This window comes from Lepidothrix coronata, unplaced genomic scaffold, assembly GCF_001604755.1.
Source record: "Lepidothrix coronata isolate B3197 unplaced genomic scaffold, Lepidothrix_coronata-1.0 Scaffold120, whole genome shotgun sequence".
NCBI classification, from domain to species: domain Eukaryota; kingdom Metazoa; phylum Chordata; class Aves; order Passeriformes; family Pipridae; genus Lepidothrix; species Lepidothrix coronata.
This window is the reverse complement of record NW_016690300.1, coordinates 325,980-350,207: the sequence shown is the minus strand read 5'-3', so window position 1 is coordinate 350,207 and position 24,228 is coordinate 325,980. Positions and strand designations below refer to the sequence as shown.

At 39.2% G+C, this 24,228-nt stretch overlaps 1 protein-coding gene and 1 long non-coding RNA gene across 4 annotated transcripts in view; one reads left to right on the top strand and one right to left on the bottom strand.

Moving 5' to 3' along the window:
• The window catches only part of LOC108502528, a 75,477-nt gene that overhangs the window by 26,421 nt on the left and 24,828 nt on the right, over nt 1-24,228 (bottom strand). For both annotated transcript variants that reach the window (XR_001876507.1, XR_001876508.1), the window contains exons 3-4: nt 7,225-7,330; nt 756-1,014 (exon numbers count right to left, since the gene is read on the bottom strand). This is a non-coding gene — a long non-coding RNA (uncharacterized LOC108502528). The remainder of the gene's footprint in view (nt 1-755; nt 1,015-7,224; nt 7,331-24,228) is intronic.
• Nucleotides 1-24,228, top strand: part of LOC108502527 (vesicle-associated membrane protein 2-like) — a 52,795-nt gene that overhangs the window by 15,390 nt on the left and 13,177 nt on the right. The window contains exons 1-3 of one of the 2 annotated variants that reach the window (XM_017825546.1): nt 16,248-16,460; nt 20,342-20,456; nt 24,013-24,171. In XM_017825546.1, the coding sequence (XP_017681035.1) occupies nt 16,459-16,460; nt 20,342-20,456; nt 24,013-24,171 (276 nt within the window). In that variant the 5' untranslated portion in view covers nt 16,248-16,458. Of the gene's footprint in view, nt 1-16,247; nt 16,461-20,341; nt 20,457-24,012; nt 24,172-24,228 lie in introns of those variants that run through there. The other variant, XM_017825545.1, reaches the window with a different exon arrangement.

Here is a 24,228-nt window from a genome sequence, read left to right as displayed (position 1 = left end):
AACTTCAAATTAAATATAGTTCACTTAATTAAAAATAAAATTGTAAACCCTTCTTTTTGTTAGACAATTTCACTTTAAACTAGAATTTTTTTCTCCTTGTTTTAAAGCAACTGCAAGAGCAATAGTCTCTCTTGACTGTCCGTATGACGAGAAGGAACTATGTAAAGGAATAGATTCCAGTGGGTGCACAGTCCAGAAGGGATGGAGCAACATGAGTACAAAATTCAGTTATTAATAGCAAAGCATTGCTATCTTCTGTTCTTTTAAGATCGTGTGTAGTTTTGATCAGAAACATTATTACTCTGGAAATGAGAAGATAAGAGACCTTGAGCTAAATATTTGACATTCAGAATTCTTGATAGTAGGATGCCAACAAAATTTCAGTGGAGTAGCTGGAGAGCTGCCATTGGGTGACTTAGGCAGTATGTCAAGAACTCTTATAGTATTGAGGCCTTTGCCAGCTCTCAGTATGAGCCCATGATGCTCCCACCTTTTCTATGAGAATGAGTCTGGTTTAGTCCTTTTTGTGTCTTGAGAAAATTGTGCACTTTATGTCTGGCACCACTGTTGGGTTTTTTTGGTTGGGTTTTTTGTTTGTTTTTTTTTAACCATGCCATTTTAGTTCAGCAGCTAAGTTTATATGCCAGTCTTAAAATTTCAGTTTTCAACCTTTATCATGTTCCACTTGTACAAAGCAGCAATCACAGTGGTGCCTTTTGGCACATGCTGTTTGTGCCAGGCCCAGGGCTACTGACCTGCTCTGTGTGGTGAAAAGGAGTTGTACTCCCAAAGGTCATTCCTGGGTACAAAAGTGCAGTGGCTCCTTCTCTTCCATCTCTTTCTGTTTCCCAAAGCTGTGTATGGCTTTTCTTTCGTATATTGGCAATCATTTCCATCTCAGAGTTGAGGTATGGAAGATGTCAGCACAGAAGACATTGCTGCAGTAGGGTACTCCTGTGAGATGATGCTGGCAGCACATGCAATTGGCCACATTGATTTCTTCTCTTTTCATAGCTGGGAAGAAAACATATGGAATTAGTGAGCAACAGAACCTCAGTTTTCATTTGAGAAAGGAAATAGAGAATGATTCATTCTAAAACCATACGCTCCAAAGGAGGAAGATTTGAATTATTAACAGCAGATCTAAACATGACGGGTGCTGACACCTTCATCTCTTTTATTTTTACTGCCATGGATTTTCTTCACATGCAGTGAGAGAATTACACTATAGGAACTGTTAATGGTTTCACGCTTCCTACCTTTTTTTAGCTGCCTAATTTATGGAAAGCCATTACTAGGTGAGTCACTGCTTTCACGGGATTAATGTGGCTGAGATAGAGCTTTGGGTGTTCCTTTAATTTCCGTATTTGCTTGAAAGGAACATCAAATCCACATGAAAACCCTTAGTGTTTGGTATAAGGTAGAGTTCAGAGTCTCTGTTCTACTTGATCACGTACAAATATTGCAAGAGATGATCCCTGTCCCTATAAGCTAACAGGCTAAACAAACAAGACAGATATTTATCTGCATTCTAGATACTATGAGTTGGGATGTCTCATTGTTCAGAATTTGTGCCCAGTTGGATGGGAGTTAAATATTTCCAAGGATTGCAAACAGAAGCAATACTGGGAATCTCACTGCAAATCTCACTCTAAAAAACTTATTGCAGAAGCACGTTTACTCTCTTGTTGATCTTAGGAGGTTTTGCTTAAACATTCACATGTTAAAAAATATAACATCCAAGTCTGAGGGTCAGGGTTTGCCCCCTAATGATAAATGAACAATGGGTTGAAATACATTTTGGGCTGTCTTTTTCATGTAACAGGAGGAAATGCAGTGTGTAAAATACTCAAGCACTGACTAAGGTGTGGATTTCACAGCCAATACTCTTTGTAATAAATAACTCAGAAATATTTGTTCCGTTTCAAGAACAAATTCCAGAAGACAGTAACAGATAAAATGTAAAAGAAATTTTGAGTTGATTTTTTGAGCTAATTTACTCTTCTATAAATCTCTAAAGTTATCGCAAAATTACTTATTATGAGCCTTTCACTGAATTAGAAGCTCTTAAACATCTATGTAGCTGTTTTCTGCTGCAGGTTTTCTGTACAGGTCTCCGTCCAGAGGCTGGTTGTTTCATTTCTGGGTAGGTTTCTTAGGGAAGGAGCCCTCATCTCTCTGCACAGCACAAAACAGGTAACAGAGCTATCCACCTTTGCCTTACTTTTGCCTTGCTGGGAAGTCTGTTGTGTGAGTGAGTCAGTGTGGACCTGGGGCTGGGTTATCTTTGAACTGCTGTACTAAAGAAATTACCATTTTTCGGTGCTATCTGCAGGGAATAATGAATGAACCATCACTAGTTCTCACTCTTGGTTTTCCACTGGAGCGTTTGTGGGGCATGAAACTGGAGAAAAGACGTTACAAGTAATTCATTGCTCAGGGTTGTTTTTCTTTCCCCAGTTTCTTTGTTCTCATACCAATTACTCTGACTTAAGAAATGATAAAGCTCTTCATAATACTGCTTGAAGATTGGTATGTTTGCTGTATAAATTCTTAGGCAGATCTTCAGCTAGTACAAAATGAAGTAACTTTGAAGCCACAACTTTTTTTTTTTTCAGTTACAGATCTCTTGTATATGAGCTATCCACTTTTATTTTTCCCCTAGGGATTTTAAAATGCTTGAAACATTCTAAAAACAAAAGGAAAAAAATACAGTAGTGACTGATATGCGTAAGGTTGGGAGACACTGTTACCAGTGGCTCATTAAATGCTGTTACAGAAACTAAATATAAATTGCATTAATCAATTGGTGTATGTCCATGTCTTCATGTGTACCCCCAAGTGTACACTTCTGAAAGAGGTGTTAGAACATAAATTCCAAATTACCCTTGAAATCTGTCATCAAACTGAACACAAGTACTTGCCTACTTGTACTTCTCAACCAATAAAACATTCTCAGCTACTGTTTTACAATGTGAGTCTGTGGTGGAGATGGAAGACTGTTTGCATTGACTTTTGTAAAAAAATTCAAAGTACTCTGAGTATGTAGAATTGAACTGTTCCATCGTGCTTTTCCTGGTTGGACTTTTCTTAATGGGAATGCGTTTGCACCATGTTATTATTTACTGGCTGTACATCTGGGTTTTCAGGCAAGTATTTTTAATTTTCTTCTGAACTGAAATCAATATGAACATTGTGGTGGATGCTTTTATTTGTACTTTCAGCACACCCCACATTTTTCATGTTGTTAATTCATTCATGGCAGTTGAGTGACTGAGTGCAGAAAAAAGAGGAAAAGCATCGGCATTGTTTGAAAGCTGAATGATTGCTTGCATGAATGCCTGCATGAATGATTTCTTACACTACTTCTACATAAAATAAACAGTGTCCTCCAGGGAGAGCCACTGACATCACTGAGGCATAACACTGAATAACAGTAGCAAAACCAGAAAGAGGTGTCTACATGCAAGACTTTTAAATGGTGCTGGCTTTGGCCTTTCCAAGGAAATACAGTTTGTGTGATTACCTTTTTTTCCATTCTGCTAAACTTGATAGAGTGGTGAAGACCTCATAGATACAAATTCCTAAAAGCTGGGGGAAATCAGCCAGGTAGAGATGAGGCCCCACTTATTGTTGCCAGCTGAGGAAAAGTCAGCAGGAAAAGCTCAGGAGCTCTTTGTTATTGTGGTTGGCTGTACGCAGGGATGGTTGGGACCTCACCACACTGACTGTTCTGACACTCACTGGAAGGAGAGAGGATGGGGAAGAGCAAGTGGATGTGACAGGAACTGGAGGTGTTACGGGTTAGCAAGCCTTGCAAGATGGTAAGGGAGGTAAGCTGGAGGTATTTTGGTGACTGGGGAGGGATGGAACCATTTTGGATGTGAAATCAGGCCTTATTGGTTTAGTTCCTTGTGGGACAGTTCATAATAAAGTTGCAAAGGTTGCTTTTTGCTGACAATTTTAACACCATAAACCAGGGAATAAATGGAGTAGTTCTGAATATTGCTGATGTTTTAGACTAGTAGAAGGGTTAAGACTCAGTATCAACAAAAACTCTTTAGAGACCCTAACCACAAAAAAAAGCAGAAATTGTATACAAAGTAAAGAAGTATGATAATATACCATGAGTGTTTGTTCTACAAATAAATAAGCCAGTGGATTGAATATTTGTCCTGCTTTGAAGCATTTCATTTCCAAGCAAACTAACATGCAAACCATTACTAATACAGTTCTTTTAGCACCCTTACTGAGATCTATGTTTCATTCTGTAGCACAGAGAAATTTGTGAGTCCAGTGCACAAATGAATCAAGCAAAAATGTTCTTTTCTTTTGGGCATTGACTGTTGTCTCCAGTTGCACCAGAGAACATCTAAAGCTGTAAAATGGAGCTATATTCTACTATTAAAAGCTCCTTAGACATTGCCTGATACATTGAGGACTTGTGACAGTAATATTTTACTATAATTACTTTCGTAAGATGAAGACAGAGCCCTGAAGTTGCTGTCATTTTTCCTGTATTAGTTAAACCAAATACATGTGATTCAGACATATCCTCTGACAGAATGCCTTGAATTTACATGATTAGAAAGCTCTTCATATTAAATGCAACTCATCAAGGCATTTCTCACAAGTAAAATACCTGTGTCAAATTAGCCCCTTTTCCTTTACAATGATAGGAGAGTAATCTTACTGAATTCAAGCAAAATCTCTGAGCTACCTGCACATCAGGTGGGTAGTTACATAACACCTATAATTAGTTCCAAATGTAAAACTCCATGTGCAAAACTGAAAACTGAGTTGAAGTTCTTTAAAAAAAAAACAAACAAAAAAAACCAAACAATACAAAAAAGCCAAACAAAAACAACTGCCCCCCCCCCCAAGAAACCACCAAAAAACCCCCCAAACAACCCCTTCCCAACCTCCCTCCCCCAAACCAAACCAAAACAAGAAAAAAAAACAAGTACAAAGTGGTACTGCAAACTTCTGAAAGAGAGACTTTTTCACAAAATTAGGCCCTTCAAACCTATTGAATCTCATTAAATGTTAGTCAGAAGCTTAGTAAGAAAAAATGCTTAGGAGAAAGTGTTAGAGGGTTCTTTATTGTGGTGGTATTGTTTAGGAAGGTTGTTTATAGAAGTAAGGTGCAGGTTCTCTGGAAAGTTGCCATAAGACATAGTTATGTGGTATCAGGACATCAGTAACCACTTACAGACTGTTCTCTTATGCTAGTTTGAAGCTCCTCCCAGAAGCACTGCTATTAATCCACATGCACAGATGGTGCATTACATCTAATGGCTGCTGGTAAGCATGTGAATGCAACATGGTGAATGCAACATGATGGCTGCAACTAGTAAGAACTTGCCTTTATTTTTAAAAAATTGTGGTACTATGCAGTAACTCAGATGTTCTGGTATTTGTGAGGCTCTAATTCTGCAGGAAAATTACTGGAGGCAAACTGTGAATTTGGTAGAACTTCACCTAAAGAAGATTATAGCAGAATGCAAGTGTGGAGTAAAAAACCAGACAAGTGCTCCACTGATAAAAGAAGATGGATCAACTTTGGTTCATCACGTTTACTCCCCTGTGTGAGCACAAAGTAAAAAATAAACTTGCTATAACCATGCTTGGTTGGATGAGTGTTGGTGAGGCTGTGATAATTACTGGTTCATTATTGGAAGCTGAATGCTGCTCTTTTAACTCCTAAAAGATTTGAGAATCTCTGTTAGTGTTTAGTGACTATAAAACAGTATAGGAGCAAAATAAAACCTTGAAAATTAGCAATGCTCCAGAAGGTGAGATGGTTAACAAAATGATTTTTTCTGCGAATTACAGATTATATTTCATTTACATTCATAACTTGGGTGTAGTAGTGTGGAGAGATTACCATAATCACAAAATATATACTTTATCTGAATTTGTGTTAGCAGGCATTGATAAAAACCAAATTGATTCAGGTAGAAACTGTTTTTATTTAAATGAACTGCAGCTTGAAACACACACTAAGGCCAAAATGTCGTTAAATGACTTATTGTGTTGTGTAGCTGTATTATTTCATAGTTTAGTTTCTTAAACCATTACAAGTTTTTTGAACATATCAAGGATTGGTTTGTTGATGTTCAAGTATTTTATTTGATATTCAGCCTTCTAACCATTTAAATTAATAACCTACTAATCTTAGACCAGTATGTTTTTGTTTTCTGGACTGGAGAATAATCTGATGTCAAGCACCTCTCCCTGAGCCCTGATGGTCATGTACACTTGTGTATACACATTTGTGGAACTGCTTCAGGCTCCTAAATAGCATAACAAAGTCTTATGTTAGTAACTTTTATGATTTTGAAGTGCATCAATACTTCACAGTTTACTATTTCTTTAACTTTTTGATTTGGAATTGCCTGTGAGAAGTCTGAGCAGCTAACAATTTTTTTTTTTAATAATTTGAAAGTAATCTCAGAACTGCTGTTCAGTGGATTACTTACAAGCTGTAGGTTGTTTTTATTTGAAATCTGGAAAAAATGGAAATGTGGTCTGTTCATTTAGGCTGGTTTAACTCTGTAATTTTTTCTTCCATTTGAACTCTGGAATCAGTCTTCAAAATCTGTTTTCCCAATAACACTGTAGTTTGTCTTTCTGATAATATTTGTCTCAGTTAGCTCATTTAAATATTCAAAGACAGCAGGTACTGCAAATTTCAATATTTTTATGAGTATATTATTAAATTATTTTTAACAAGATAGTTCTAATTAAGACTAGGAAACTGAATCAACCCAGTTATAAAGAGACTGGGCAATGAACAGGTTAAAATGTACTTTGCTAAGGATCTTGTAGGTTTGGTTTCTACCAAACTCTAAGAGGGAAAACACTTCTGTTCATTTCTCTTCTGAATTTCCCTGTGGATATTCAGCCACTCTAGGACTTTATGGGTAACCTAAAGAGCTTCCCTCTCAGGTTTTCATGCAGGCACCAAGATTCTTCATATTCACAAGTCACAGCTCTTTTCTAGATACTGTGGTGTCTCAGTTGATTCATGACTGAGGGGTCTATGCTGCAGATAAGCTTTGGGCAGTCCTCATTAGGGGCCCTGCCACTAAGCACTGCAGAGCATACTGCAAGGATTAATGGCTCTGTCTGGTGCCCTGGGAGTTTTTCTTGAGTTAACAGTGATAAATGAACCATCAAAATGTCTGATACAAATACTGCTGGGGAAAGAATCAGACAAACCTGTATCAGATCTGAAGTAGAAGTGAGTCCTCCCTGGAGATAAGGGAGTGGTCCAGATAAACTCCTGAGTCCTTTTTCAGATAAATTTTCTCTTTTCTGTTATTCTCTTAAAGGGGACAAAAAAAAAAGGAAAGTTCAACCTTCGTTCGGAGGGAGTTTTGTTTTGAGATACACTTGCAGTTATGTCAAAATCTGTTGCTTACATTGGGAACTGACTGACCTTGTGTGGTTCCCCAAATTTTTACTATCAGTCCAAAGCACAAGGATTTCATATTACCATCTAAACAAAATCTAATTTAATAAATGGTTAATTAACTTTAAGGGAATACCTTTTTGATATGGAATACTTATGTCACCTTTGCATCTAACATACAGCAGTGTTCTTTGTCGGCTCACACATCTGTCTGTGAGAATTATAAGGCATCACTTACAATTACATCCTTTTAAAGCACTTATAGGATATTAAGTTTTGCTGCATTCAGTGACCACTTTGGTTTTCTGGAAGCACAATGGCTCTGGGCTGTGCCTTGTCAGGTCACTAATCTCCATCCTGCACTCAGCCCATCAGCCACATGAGAGTGACTCATTCTCTGCAAACCTCCTGTTGCTTAGTAGCTGTTTGTAATGTGAAAGAGAGTTGGGAAAGTAGTGGTGAGGTAAGAGGAAAAGGGCTGGGAGGCAGAGTGTTCCTGGCTGCCTAAAAGGAACTTGTGAATGAGGGCATTATTTGACCATCTAATTGGGGAGAAATTTTTCTGTTTCCTCACAGGTCCAAGGCACATGAATTTACATGTTCTGCTGCTCTCTACTGTCAGCAGTATCTACGAAAGTTACTCGTGTGTGGGCCTTTATTGTGTGCATTTATTTACTTAACACCACAGTACCACTTTCTCTTTTAAAATACCACTTGGTTACCAAGGGAACTGGTTACAGCCCTGCACACTTTCCCTCTGCTTGGCATGTGTGCCATACACAAGGTTCCCAGTTGTGTTCCAGGAACTGGATGTCTGAGCCTGTAGTGCCAAGACTGCATTACAGCACTGCACCAGTGGGATGTGATGGCTCAAACGCAAAAGGACACAGGAGCTAAAGGAGTAATAATAAAAATGTAATAGCTCTATCAATGCATTGAATCTTGCTGTAGGTAGGCTGAATTTATTGTGGACAGGTAGATTTAATTACCAGTATTTAGTTGGGGTAGTTGTAGAAAGTTATTTAGCTTCTTTATGGAAACAAAATGCATGAATAATATTTGCTTCTAACTTCGAGTACGTATCTGTATCCAAATGTAATAGCAGAAGGTAATACTTTGCCCTTCAAGGGATGTAACACAGATGGAAAGACTGAGAGAGCTGGAAGAGTAGCTTTGAGGGCAGGGAATCCTATGGGAATGCTTCTCTTTTTTTATATAAACAGGACTTCATGGGTGATTGTAGATGGGTTGCTTTGTCTCAACTAAGATTCTCACCTGTTCTTCTCACTTGAATAATATATGGACAGTTCAAATTTTTATTATTTGACTTCTAAAGCATAACAGGTTTAAATCTCAAACATTTCTTTTCAATCCTAATGACTTTTTTAATTCCAAAAAAGGACATGAGGAACTAGTGGTTACTTTTGAGGTATTGTAAAAAAAATTAACTTCCAAGTTTCAGATGAATGCTAAGCAAAATAGCAATACTCAGTCAGCAGACACAGAGGAGACAGTTTCCATTTATCTGGAGAACCCCAAGGGCTGCTTATAGTGGTGCAACTCACAACAGATTTTCAGCAAAGTGTCTAAGCATTTTCATAAACAGCAAAAGGCACTCTCCTGAGTGTAACAAGACTAAAAGATAGAACCAGGATAAACTGGTCTTTACTGAATTATAGACATTTGTGGATTTAGTTGGGGTGAAAAAAAAGCAAAATTAAAGTTCAGTTTCTGCACTGTAGCATTTTGCAAATATACAGGTGTGCACAACATTGATTTAAATACCTCAAATAAATTAGAAAATCAGATGCCACATCTCAGCCTCAGCATTGATCCACAGAGTATACCTGTGAGCTTCTGAAATCACACTAAGGGTTCTGGAATTGTGATCTAAACATAGGTCTTTATGTAAAGCAAAGACGGTCATTAAAAAATATCAGTTTTCAGAGAAGGACAGATGGTAAGATAAAGGTGGGAGCATAGCCTAAGGAGAAGCTACAAGGCTCTTGGTGATCCCATGAGGATGGGGAGTTTAGGAGAGATGATGGTGATGATACAGACAAATGTTACTTTACACATTTGTATGATTTTCTGTTAGTATTTAATGAATTTACATCACTTTGCCAAGTGATTTATTTGGCAGAATAGTCTCAAAGATCTTCTTTAAAAGGTCTTTAAAACTCTGGTTTTGTTGTATTCAAAATGTTCTGGGGTTTTATTTTTTTTCATTCAATGAGAACTTGAAATGAGAAGTTTCCCTTTATTGCTTTAATGCATTTGATTGGTTAAATGGAATCTAGTTTCATTAATTGATGGATGTTGAAACTGGGGAGAAAATACATTGTATGTGAATCATAACACTGTGGGAAGGTGGAGTACCTGTGATAAGGATACAGTCACTTGTAAATGGGAGCTGTGTTTCATGGAAACTCTTCCAGAACTGAATAGGACATTTTGTGAGAAATAAGGATGAAAGTTTGGCTTTCTGTACAGGTACTTTTGCTGTTCTCTAACACTTGCACATACAATGTGACTGCTGTTTAAGTAATGAATAGGTGGGATAAAATATCCAGTGCAGCTCTCTTGGCCAAATAGTTAGAGAAGATTTAAGCTTAATAAGCCTCCTGATAATTAAGCTCTAATATAAGTAACGGTGGTAATTACCCTATAAAGTTTAGTTGTGATGAAACAGCCACTGACTAGCAGTGGCACATATATATAGCAAGGCTACAAAAACGTTTTACTGCTGATGGAAATGTGACTTTCAGCTGTTTTGTTGTTACTGTCTCTTCTTTAAAAAAAAAAAAAAAGGCAGGTTAATAGTTGATTTCCTTCTAAAGTACAACAAGAGTGCTGGGAAATAATTTACAGGGAAGTAGAAAGCCCCCAAGCCTCCTAGGTTTTAATTTGAGTCTTTTAAAAGACAGGCACAGAAAACATCCTTGATCCCAAAAATGTTACTTAAAAGCACGGAAAGCATATCAATCTTTCCATTCTTTTGAGAGTGTTCATTGCTTCTCTGTATCAGAGGTAACTTTTAACTGACTACAACCAGCAACAAATTATAGCATTTTCTTCTACACCAGCACATGAGTCAGTGAGTAGGGGATGGCTGAGTCAAACTCTACCCTGATCTTCCCCTCCCACTCCCTGCCCAGCTGCTGCCTGTTTACCCCTTAGGGTATATCCCATGAAACTGGAAGCCTACACAGAATATTAGAAATAGTGGGTGCTCTTACTCCTTTGCATGAGAAACACAGGCCATGTCTGCCCATAACGTACCAGAGCAGCGTGAACGTCAAGCACAGCAGCTCCAGTTCAGGGACTTTGCTAAAGCTGGCCATTTCCACTCAACTGTGTCCTTAGGGATTGCTCTGGAGGTTGGAAAGAGAGGTTTGTGAATCTGGAATATCTGGCAGACTAGGATGTTTAGCATCACTGGGCTTGTTCAGCTCTGGCTTTAGAGTTATGAATTTTTGAAACATTTCTCTAGCAACATGCCTGGTATTTGTCTCTTTGCCCTACAGTTTGTCTTTAAGACATATTGTATTTCTTCTTTATCTTCCAAGAAGAAGAGGGAAATGGCAGCAGCGATACTGACTACATTTTCAGTGTATTTATTGTTCTATTCTTGTTTCAGACATATCTCACTAAGGCACTGGGTACAGCTTTGTTCTGTTAGGCTTCCTCTGTCCCACAGCCTGGTACACTTTGGTGATTTCTGCTTTAATCCAGTGTTGTGTGTATACAATCAGTTCTCTCTTTTCCTAATTTCAGATTGGTAACTTAGTGCAAGAAAAATAAAGGGTTTGTGTTAGCCAGGGTTCGATTTCTCTGCTGAATCTCTTCTTTGTTTGTTTTGGTTTGTTGGGTTTTTGTCATTCTCGGGTTGGTTTTTGTGTGTATGTATCCTTATGCCCAGTAAAAGCGCTCTCCTATTTATAAACTAAAATTCCTTTAGTAAAGTTTTGTAAGGAGAAAAATGCAACTCCTCCTGTGCTGGTCAGTCTTTGTGATGTTTTTCCAGGTGTGTAAGCTCAGTGTGCAAGACAGAGCTCTAGTAACTGGAGAAAGGTTGCTACCAATGCACCTTGCAAAGTCAAGAGCTCTCAGGGATGCAGCTGAAAACCACATCAGCTCAGATGGACTGCATTAAGATAAAAACACACTGGTCTAATGGAGCATAAGAACTTTTGTAAGAGAAAATTCTGGGTTTGTTTTTTTTTTTTTTTTGTAACAGTATGTCCATTTACCTACACTAAATTTAATCTGTGTGGAACTGACTTGAAATAATAACCTCTTGAGACAAAATCAGATCACAGAACTGGTCTTTGTGCCAGTTTTATTACCTTTAGCCCACACCATAACCTGGATACTCAAGGTTAACAGATTGAAAAGCATCAAAAAATTAAAAAGGGACACAAAAAAGAAGCTTGTATTCTTTCAGCTAATGAAAAGAAATTACTAAAAGAGCCTTAAACCTGCCAATTATGAAATCTCGTAAGAAGTTATAGAAGGTGCAGCCAATACTACCTAGGAACTAGAGATAACACTTCCTTTTAAAAATTGGCTTCTAGTGCAATGTTTTAGTATTTTTCTGTGTAGACATTTCACTAAAGATATTTTTTAGTTATTAACTATTATGTATATTAACTATTATGAATATTACCTATTATGAAATAAGGATTTTCCACATTTTTTACTAAACTAATTTCTATCTGAAAGTAGCCTGATGCAAATTATGAATTTAAACAAGCAAAATTTAGAGAACAATAAATTACATTTGTTTCTTTTTACAAAATGATGTTAATATAAATATAAAGAGAAAGTTTTTTATTATTACTTAAACCTGTATTTTCTTTCATTCTTTAATTTAAAAAAAATCTCAATTTAGTGTAAAGATTACAGTTAGTTTCAAATTAGCAAATAATGAGAATTAACCCCTTTGACGGGGTATGTAGATTTGCAGTCCTTGTAGCTGTGAAAAAATATCTGTAATTTCATCCAAGATTACCCAGATTTGCAGCTAATCTAATGCAGAGGTTTGTCAGGGGCAAAGTTCCCTGTGATCTGGCAGTAGGTGAGCAGAGGTCTCACGAGGTGCTGTGGGGCTGCCCCATTTGTCAGGGGCAAAGTTCCCTGTGATCTGGCAGTAGGTGAGCAGAGGTCTCACGAGGTGCTGTGGGGCTGCCCCATAAGTGAACCAGCTCCAGTGGGTGCTCAGTAACGTGGAGCTCTTCCTTCCCTCTTGCAGTTGTCCCAGAGAGACCTAATTTGCTGCTCTGCCCCCTGGGAAGAGATGGGGAACTCTCTTTGCTGCTTTTGGAGAGGCAAATGCTATGATGTAAAAATTAAACCCCGTATCACAGTGTGTTAGAGCTGAGATTTGGTTAGTCCGGGTCAACACAGTTACTAATTGTGGTTTAAGTAGCAGACTGAGCTCTTTTAAGTGGGGCAGAGGGGTTACAGGTTATAATGGTGACTGACTACTTGGCTGTCTTCCTCATTGATTCCATACCACTTTGTTAAACCTTCCTTTGTCCAGTTAAATGTGAACATGAGACTGGTCAGCCGGGATCTAAAGGCATGGCAGAACTGGTTTGTGTGGGCAGGTGCTTTTTGGAATCAGCGATCACTTCACAGTGGGGTATGTGAGATCCTTGGCTTCTGTAATGGAGCTCTGAGGTTTTAATTTGTGAAGATAAAATGTGAACACTGACACTCTTGAGTTGTCTAACCCTTAATCATCTTTCAAGCAAATCTATGGACTACTCTGCAAAACATGAGCAGTGGTTAACACATGAAGCAACATGCCTGCACTGAGCTGACTTTATCTTAAGCCACAGACTTTGCAAAAGATGACAGCAAGGGGAAAAGGGATTTGAAAAAATCTGTAGTGTTGGTATTTCAGAAAAGGAATCCTGCCTTGTGTTACTTTTTTGACTAGCTGAAACCCTGAGTCTCCACAACTGGTTGTTCTGAAGGCTAAAATTTAGAGAAATTATGGAAATAATGTAACTTTTTCTGGAAAATTCTTATGTTTGTCACAAAAATAATCTGGCTGGACTAATTGGCATGATTCAGAATTCAGGTGTTTGTGGCTTTGTAAGCAATATTCATTTGGCTTGAATAGAAGATACTGGAGAAGGTAAATCAGTCAGTTTTTTCTAACTTAAGAAATGTTGATCAAACTAAAGATGATGTCTTAAGGTTCCTCTATTTTTCCTTTGTGTGCATATTTAGCACACCAGATGGTTAATGCAGTCCTAAGAAACTGGTGGGAATATTTAATTAAATGTGGTCCCAGGACATTAAATGTAGAGTATTATTCTTTGGCTGGTGATCAGAGTAAATATTTGGTATTAAGGGAGAGTCCTCGTAGAATATTGTTGGTAGTAAATGAAAATCACATTTGGGAACACAAATATGTTCAAAGTAGAACTTTCTTCACAAAATTAAGACACCTCAAATGCTAATTCCTTTTATATGTGGGGGTTTTTTCCTACCACCAAGTCACTATTACTCATTGCTACCCAGTTATTACAAATAGCATGAGAAATCATTTGAAATTTGATAGTTATAGAATAGAATGAGCCTAAGTTTAAGTCTGTAGCCATTTACTTGTCAATAGTCACATTTTTACTGAACACTGAAGTGCTCAGATAGAACACTGAAAAGCACAGTTAAGAACAACATCTCTGTTCAAGCAGTGATGCTTCCCTTGTAGTGAAGGAAGCCCGTTTGCTCTTTTTGGGATCCAATTCTGCTCTCTCGGTGAGATCTGAGGGCTGAAAACATCTTTCTGTAGTCTGAAAATCCCTCCAGCCCCAGTATGCAAATGTCCACTAGCCCAGCAGTGATACTCCCCTGTCAATAAGCTAATTATCTTCTCAGCCTAACCAGTTTTATGATATCATGGCTTTCTTTACTCCCATTGAACAGCTTTTTTTTTATTCCCCTGTGAAAGTGAGATTAGTAGAATGAAAACAAGGATAAAACTCAGCCTATTAAAACAGGCTAGTTAATAACTGAAGGGAGGAAGATGAACTAGAAATCTGAAATACATAAATTATATAGACAACTGAACTAAAAAGCACATTCTCCTACTGAGCACATCTGTTTTGGAACTGGGAAGTCATGCTCTCTAGCCAGGGTTGTCTTTTGAAAAGTCCTCTCACCTTAAAGGCAGAGAACATCACTTTCTACTTGTAAGAAGAATGAGAACCAAATTCTGAGGAAAATTTATTTTAAGCAGGTGTTAGAAGTTTCCCTAAACCTTTCCTGACAGAATTAGTGTGTGGTTTTGAAAGAGTAACAGGACCTGCCATTTGACACTATCCCATTTCACTATGGGAAAATCAAAAAATTTGGTAAGAGGTGCTGGGATGGATAGCTAATATCTCTTGATTTCGAGACACAAACACAAACATGACTGTCCACACACAGCTGTGGTAGGCATGTACTGTTAAGTTTGTACAGTTAAGCACTCAAGTCTGGAAGGCCCAGAATCTTAAGTAGCAAAGGTATCAATTTCTTTGAGAGATGGCTTTGAGATGTTGTGAGTAGACTAGCAGAGAATTTTACTCTGCCCAATTCAGTTAGACTGGATTTTGGTAGGGCTGTGGCAAACCTTATGTAGCCAAACTGATTGTTAAGAAAGCTTTTTTGCTAATGTTGGCTAAACTGACCTACTACAGAACTAAAACCCCGTGAAGTAGAATCAGATTAACAGAAAACTAGGAACTAGCAAATTCCTCCAGAATGCAGAAGACTCTAAGTATTATCAGGAAAAGTCCCCCTTTGCAAATTATCAGTGGGAAAATTGGTTTAGCTGTTACTGCATAGGAATAAACAAAGCAAGTTCAGAACTAACAGCAAACCCCCAGGGCTACAGAGCTCCTTTATTTCCTTAGAGATCCTCCCTGCCTCAAAGCTTTCCACTGCATCTCAATTCACAGATGAACACTCTTGGCACCAGGGACACTGGGAAAGGGGTTTGTTTCTACAGCTACTCTTATGTCCAGGATCTCCACTGACATCCTTAGTCCCTAAAAAACTGTATGAATTTGCATTTGTAGCTAATTTTAATAATTGTTTCAGAGTTAAATCTCAAGAGTACAAAGCTATGGAAGTGTTCTGATTTATTTTACAGTTAAACAGGTGTTTTTCGGTGTATTTTACAAATTCCTTTGAAACAACAGACTGTCAAACTCCACTTACAAAGTGAAGCCCAAATGGGTTAGATGCCTTTTGAAGGGGTCCACATGGAAGAATGGTGTTTTAAATATACATAAGTCACAACAGTAAATATTTACTACATAAATATGATACCTGAACAGTAAAAAAAAAAAAAAAAAAAAAAAAAAAAAAAAAAAAGAAAAGCAGTGACATTTTATGTTTTATTTGAACAACAGGGAAAGGGTTTGAGGAAAGAGGAATCACGGTGGAGTTCATAGAAAATTGCCTCCTTCATTTCACTTTTTATAGGGATCATTAGTCAAATCTGCTGGTGCATTGATGCACGCGCACTGCCCTCCCTGCCCCGGTCCGTAGGGGAGAAGGGCCGCAGCACTGCACAAAGGGGTCCGATGAGGTTTGAGGTTGCAATGCAATGCTCCTTTAATGGGGGTGCACAAGGGTTTTATGAGCTCTGGCTTGGAATGAACCAGAAAATGGGGTGGAGCACGAGACAGACAATCAGGGAAACGAATAGGAATAGGGACTCAGGCGAAGAGGGAGGAACGGGGGAGGAACCGGGGAAGGAAAGGGCGTAGCTGTCTCCTCTCTGCAGCTTCTTCAGCCAGTCAGAGAGGGAAGGAGGGAAGAGAGCACCACGAGGCATGTCTGGACATGCGTGGGCATTTACAACTGTAGGGGAAATCATACATATTTATAAACACATGATAACTGTAAAGTCCATATAATAAAGTCCTTTCAATCGCTGTATATCTTTTTTCATTCCTGAAATCGTTCCCATTCTGATCCTTGGTCCTCCACACCTCCCCTGAGCTTTGCCAGCTGACACCAGCTAGAGCCGTCTGATGTAATTCTCACTTTGCTCGTGCTATAAGCTTCAGCTATGTTTCTCACTATCTAAGTCTGAGGGGTAGAAAATAACTCTTGCTATCAGGAATAGGTTGTGAGCTTTCACTCAAGTCAATAGTTGAACAGAGGAGCAGAAGGATGGCAATGAAAAGGGCTGGGCTGCTTTGCCACAGGCTTTCTGTGCCACTGAGCAAGTCACTTAATCTCCCTGTACCTGTTTCCCAGCCATATGAGGGATAATAGCTTTTCCTTAGCTTATTGCAGTGTTGTTAGGATAAAGACTTTGAAGAGATTAGGTCCTGTAGCTGGAGGCTTTAAAAAGCACTTTGGATAAAAGAAAATGCTGAAAGCAGCCATGGAGGTCCCAGTGTAAACTGTACCAAAGCCACAGTGGTGTCCTGGCATCCTCCTGGTGTTTGCATCGTGCATCTCCCTTCCCTAGCCTGACTAAGAAAATAATTTCTCCTGTGTAGCTCACACATAGGAACAAAAATGAAAGTATATGTCAGGCAGTTTCCCAAAATATTAGGTACACAATCATCCTTAATGTTCTTTCAGCCAGTGCTGAAATGCAAAGCAGTAACACTGGATATCTCCACTTCTATCTTAATTAGAGTTGAAGCTCCCTTTAATTGTCAGAGCTAAGTAGTAAATTGCTTCCAAAATATCCAGGTGAGATGACAAATTTCTTAGTCATGATTTTGACCTACTAGTTTCAGGCCCAATTAGAAGAACTGAGGATGTCTGAGTCAGCTGAGACCATTTTGCTGAATCACTAGGATAGTCCCTAAATGTTTCTTCCAAGGTCGCTGCATAGATACACAGGTCCAGCACCTGCTTTCAGTCAGATTGCTCATGTGCTAACTGAGGCAAAATCTGGCATTGTGGGGACTGAAGGTATAACTAATGTTTTATAAAAAGTAACCCAGCTGCTGAGGCTCTGGGCAACTAGTGCAGTTGTCCTGCAGTGAGTGTACTTGGCACTCTCCCAGAGTTTACTCCTGTGCTCTGACATCACAGAGTGGTTGCCATTTAAGACTATTTGCTAGGGATTTATACTCTTTTTCACCAAGAGTAATAGAATTTTGTTCCCCTTTCAAAATTAATTTGACCTGTTCTTGGGAATGAAGATTCTCAACATCAACAGTAATTTTTTTTCCTTTTCCTAAAAATAAAAGTACAGAGATCTGATGACTAGGGGCCCAGTGATGGAGCTTTTATATAGATTTTGCATTCTTTTGTAGCTCCCCAAAATCATGCCAGACTATGAGAAATTATATTTTAAAGTTGTGATGTTTCATGTATTTCAAAAGGAAACTTCTCCAACATAGTGATAATGTTCTGCATAAATTTCTTTGAATAAAGCTTTTGAGAAATTATAAGCTGATATAACATGGTACAGAGGCAATAATAGAAGAATTATGTAAATGTAGGAAGAATTATGCAAATGCAGGTTGGACTTTCATTCTAGAATTTTGGTACTAAGATATAACAGAGAATGTCTATGCTTTCAAGTGATGGAGACCTTCAGTTCCTTTCTTTACTAGAAAACTTAGGTTCAAAGACAAACTCTTATTTGGATGCTTGTGTAGGACTGGAGCCACGTCAGCACACTGTTTTGGTGAGTGCCTTCTGCTCATTGCTCTGACCCACAGGGCCATGAGTGAGGCAGCTGCTGTTACTGTGTAAGGAGAGCACAATTCCAGAGACACAAGGTTTGGAAAGCATAGCTCTGCACTGCAGGCAGCACGTAGCTCTGGTTACTCTTGAATTAGATTTTATGTAATTAATTAAGATGGGTATGTTAATTACAAGCTTGCTGTGCCTTAGCATAAAGATTGTCATCTCTTCGCTAGTTACAGTAACTCCTGCTGGATGAGCAGGGCAGCTGTAAAAACACTGGTTTTCCCATCCCTTCCTCCCTTATGCAGGAAATGCCCCAGGAAATGCAATTGAAACTAAGTTAGATGGCAGCAAGGATGCTGGAAGAGAACAAACTAGGAAGTGTCTACTGTATGCCAAACCATTTTAAGGGCAGATTGGAAGGGCAAAAAAAACATGACAGTTACTGGGCAGAAAAGGTACATGGCAGAACTTTTGAGTTATCTCCTAGCTTTGACCAAGAACACCTCTGCTTTTATAAGCTATGCTTACAGCAAACCTATATGGCAGGGAAAAACACTTCTCACCTGTTCTGTAGTCTCTAGGATGCCAACAGTGCATAGCTCAAGAGAGGAGCTCTCTTAACTTTTGTAGTAGTGAAAAAATTCTGCTTGTTTTGATTGGGAAAATGCCCATTTATGTACTGAACTGCAAAGTTTTACAATTTCAATTTTAGCTCTGTTGTTGTACCAGGAACTCCCTTTGAAGTTGTTGTTGCTCCAGGGAAGTCTTGTTTTGCATTGTGTGTGATATATATTTTAGTCGGATTCTGATCCTTTGCGACAACTCAGAGTAAATCCTGTTGGGATGCTGGCCCATGGCCATTGATGGAGTGATTCCATTGCAGGTGGCAGCAGCATCTGGTTTTTATGTTTTTAAATAGATAGGTCCTCAAATGATGATGGCTCCATTTCTTTTCTTGCAACTAAAGCTTGATAAGGTCATTCTGACTTGCAGTTAAAAAGTGAAGTGTAAGTTACAGCAGAGCTGCAGGTCTGCAAACAGCTGCTCCATCTGTGGGAGCCTCTGAGGGTCACTGTTATCCACAGGGATCTCAGCCCTCAGGCGATGCTGTCAAACTGAATTCTGCAGCTTAAGGTACCTTTGGGGAACTACTTTAGTGCCCCTCAGCACTTCGACAGTGTATTAATGAGGCCATAATTCCAGCAGCAATAATCAGACCCCAGGATGTAAAAGGGAATGATTCACAGAGAAACACTGTGTTCTCTCAGTCTGTCACTATGGGATGGCATTGGTAATGCATGAGTGGGATTTGGTGATACTTTTCAGTTCACGTGCTTAGGGATTTCCTCTGCAGCTTCAGGAAAGGTTTTATTTCTCTGCAGGAACAAGTGACAGCGATCCCTTGGAGGGAGAGGCAGGTTTCACAGGTTAAAGTGTGGGTGTGAAAAATGGTGTTCAGGCCAGCAGGTTGATTTGTCTGTACTAATTCATACTCTGAGACAGACCGGATCAGTTCTTGGATTTTAAGGAACCTTTGTTTTGTCTTTTGTTATATAGCAAGCTGGGGAAAGTCAGTGTGGATGCTTAAGAAAAGAGCTGATGTGCAGGAGACCAGGGCTCTGTTCACAGCATTGCTACAAATATTTGCCTAGGGTCTGTGGCAGATGCTCAAGACAGGACAGCTGCTCTGGTGGCATTTGGTGACCACCAGTGCCAGAGATGACTAACCCCATGCTGTGTGCAATTCTCACCCCCATTGCCTCCTCTAGTTCTTTCTCCCCTGCTTTTGTTTATCTTTACTTAGTTAACTTCCAGCCAAACACAAAGAGCAGGAGAGTGCTTCACTCAGCACACTGAGAAGAAATACAGGGTCGCAGCCCTGGCTCCTATAACATTAACACAAAATGCTAAGTGTGTTTCCTTAGCGAGACATAAGCTCTGCCCTGCTAGTCAGGCCTGTGATCAGTTTGGCCATTGGCCTAACTTAGGGTAGATACTCTGAATTGTTTGCTATTTTAAAAGGCAGCAAGGGAGAGGAAGAGTTTGATATAGTCCTACCAAGAAACAGTGTAAAAGCTGATTGTGGCATGAGAAGGAATTGAACAGGAGGGTTGTGATCCAGGAACAGAAAACATGGGTTGAAACAATGGAAAAGTTCTTTTAAGAGATAGGTACTTTTTACCTGTTCCAGGAAAGGGATAGTGAACAAGTAAAGATGGTCTCAGTCATTTATATTCTCTGGTTTTGATCTAGGTCTGCTCCAGCTCCTACCCAAGGTCCCACCAGTGCCGGGGCTGCAGGGCCTTCTCCTGCTACCAATGTGTCAAGCAACAAACGGCTGCAGCAGACACAAGCCCAGGTGGATGAGGTAAGTGGCTCCAAGTGATTTGTTGCTCACCACAAGAGTGTTGCTGTGGTTATTTTTTTTCTTTAAGATGCTCTTCTCCATGATCCAGCAACACTCGTCTGAAGGCAGTGGATCTGGGAAATGAGGTTTATCAAAGATGGCATTTATGAGGAGCCAGGTAGTACAAGTGAGATTCTGAATATAAACATCCTTGTACCAGTAACAGTACTGCAGAATAAATGTGGGCATTGGTGCCAGTTTGGGAATTCCTCCCAGTCAGTCAGGTTAGGAGGATGTATTATAGTGGAACCAGCTCTTTTAATGTGTTCCCATGTTCCTAAAGGTTAGACACTAATCTCACAGACTTTCACAGAGACAACCTTTGACTTCTCAGAGGTAGATTTGTCAGAGAATTGTGCAGCTGAGGGCTGTGTTCATTAGCCAGAGCTCTATGGATTAATCATCACAATTTATCTCTAAAGAAAGGCACCCACACGTGATGTCATAACAGCTTCTTTAACAAATCCCCACTCCTTTTGTTGGTCTTGGAGGACCATCTGGCTGTTTCAGCTGGGATCCTTAAATTCCTGCAACACCTCGGCTGTAATGCCAGTGCCCATCCAACTGCTGTGGTGATGGGAATAGGTGAACATCCCACTGCTCATCGGTGAAGTTCTTGAGCATTCCAGCAGTACAGGAGCAACTGTAACATCCTTGCTCACCTGCTGTGCAGATTTGTGTGCTGGGTATTGAGGAAAGAATTTTGTTAAAGCCCTGCAAAGCCTTAAGTAACTTATTGCTTACTGTTCGTGGGGAAGTGGCCAGGGCTTGTTTGATTCTTTATTGCAAATTTAATAAAATACAAATGAGAAAACGTATTTACATGCATAAAGGCCTCTATGTTCAAAAGCTTCATGTATGCTTTAAAGATAGTAGAGACGACCTCACAATATCCAACTCAAATGCATTACTTAAGATGAATTAAATACACCTGTCAAGATGGGCTTTGTCTTTTTGAGAACTTTTTCTTTGCTGAAGAACTGAAGTGGGGACTTTCTGGCTGCAGAAATGTCAAGACCAGTGTAGGAGGCGTGTCCAGGGGTGCAGGGGAAGCACCCAGGGCAGGGAAGCCCAGGGGACATGCACCGGAATCGATAACCCCATTGGTCACAAGGTCACATGGTTTTAAGGGATAAAAACAGTGCCGGGTTTGAATTAAACTCTCTTTGATCACCATCTCATCAGAGAGCAGACTACATTTCTTTATTATATAAAGATCCCACGCAACAGACCAGGTTCTCTCATTATCACTGATTTTCACATCACACTCACTTCACTGATGTTAGTGGAGTGTCTCTTCCAGTGGGGAAAGGAATATTACATTTCAGCTTCTGTCTTTGGTCAGAATAATGAAATAAACTTCTTATCCTGAACATGTTACATCATAGTGGTCCTATAACTGTTTATGTGAGTGACAGCAAAGTAATTTTCCCTAAAAGATAAAAAGTAATTGCTGTTTATTGTCTAAAAATGAGTGATGCCTGTCAGATATATTGAGCTCTTCAAGCAGATCAATGGAGGTGGCTCCAGTGAGGCTAGTGGACCCCTGCTTTTTGCTTAAGATACTCTGTATTTTGAGACTTTTGACTCAGACCCGTGCAAATGCATGATGACATAATTTTGGCAGGAACTCTTACCCAGTATGAGGGGATTTGGATTTGAGGATTATGTGGGTGACATTCAGGATCCATGGGGTTTTTGCCTCCCATTTGGAGGCTGCAGTTGGTACGGGGTTTGAGTTTGATAGCACATGGTCAGCAGATCCTTGTTCAGCAGGGAAATCACAGCATAAGTGTAGCCAAGGGAGAAAAATGCCACTGGGCTTTCAGTCCCGTGAAGTCACTGGGGTGAGGCTGGTTTATAATACCTAAGAGTCTGGTCTGTAAACGTTACTTTGACCTTCCTAGATATTTCCTGTTTTTTTCTTCCATGTCTTGTGGGAAAGTCATCTGTAGGTGGCACCAGACACCACGGAGGAGTGTGGCACACTCAGCCTGAAACGGCAATACCATCGCCACTGTGCTTCAGAGAATATTCTTGGTGTTAATAAAATGACTGACATTTTTAATCCTGTATCAGTGCTGATACTGTATTGCAGCTATGTCCATGCTGGGTTTTCCCCTCTGATTTCTCTAGACATCTTCTAAGCCCCCGATCGTGGTTTTATTCTAGACAAACATTTATTTATTTGACAAAAATGCAATCTCATCTAGACAAGTGTTCACTGCAGTCAGGTTAGATTCAATAAATAGTTATGGGCAAAACAAAAATTGAGAGAATGGGTAGCAAATAGTACACTATTTTGTTCAGCATTTTCAGATAGTTCAAAATTTTCACTACAAATCATTGTACCAAGAGAAAATTCAGCAAAATGCTAGCTGAGAAATTAATACAATTTGTTCTTTAATTTGATAAAAAGTTAAATATTTGGAAGATTTTAGTTTGGAAAAGCAAGTAAGAAAATTTGGATTGACCAAAACACTTGATTTTGTTTTAGGTTTGGTAGAAAAGTGAAACAAAACTTTTGAGTTTTCAAACAGCATTTAACCCTCTGCTGGTCCTTTCGAAGTTTCTTTCACTACCAGTTTTCATCTCACTGTATTTGAATAATGTATCTTTTTAATTCTGGATTTTTGCAGGTAATAGTTAAATTATATTAGATAAAAATAACATGGAATTCCTTATGACCGCATAGGAGAAGTAATAGACCAACAGACTTATTCACTGCTTGAATGATTGGACACAACTTTACTGAGATTGTTATACTGTCTAACATTTGCATTAGTGATGAATTTCTAAAGGATCTCCATTTAGAGTTATTGTCTTGCTAGAAGAGGATTTTCATCTAACTCAGTGTATAAAATATTGTGTCCTGGCTGTGCATGCTTTGTTTGCTGAGGCTGGCCAATGAGGTGGGATGAGCTCCCTGCTACACTTCAGGCTGAATTGTCTCAGGTAAAATATTCTCCTCCTCCGCTTTCAAGCAGGACTTCAAATTATGGCTGGGAAATCATCTTGCCTGAAAGATCTGCAGAATGAGTAAATTCTTTGGTGAGGAAATGCATACAGTTCCCTTTAGAGTGGCCTTTATCTAGCCAATTTCACTAGTTCAGGTAAGGAAGATATTAAATATATAAGGAAGATATTAAATATATAAGGAAAATAATGGTTTGTTCTTAGTGAAGTCAACCAAATTGTAGTTTAGAGGTACTGGTCTCTGTCAGGTTTTTGTATCTATATTTGTTGGCCAAAAGAAATCAAAAACTTTAAAGGATCTGACTCTGGTATTTCATGATGTCTCTTTATATCACACCTGAGCAGTGTAGCTGTGCTCATCTTGTGCTCACTGTTGTTTCCATAGGCAGGGGTTTGGGGCACTGCCCAGGTAATTGCCACCACATATCATAATGGCAAATGGCTGGTTTTGGTATGATATGTCATATTCCAGGGTGTGAACATTCAAGTGACCTTCAGCTTTCCTCTGTGTGGGATCTCATGTGAAGCTGTTCCCTTGCAGGTGGTCGACATCATGAGGATGAACGTGGACAAGGTGCTAGAGAGAGACCAGAAGCTTTCAGAGCTTGACAACCGGGCAGATGCCTTGCAAGCAGGTGCCTCACAGTTTGAAACCAGTGCAGCCAAACTGAAGAGAAAATACTGGTGGAAAAATTGCAAGGTAAAGAATATAAATTCTTGTTGAGAATCACTTCATGGCAGGAATACTTTCACTTGC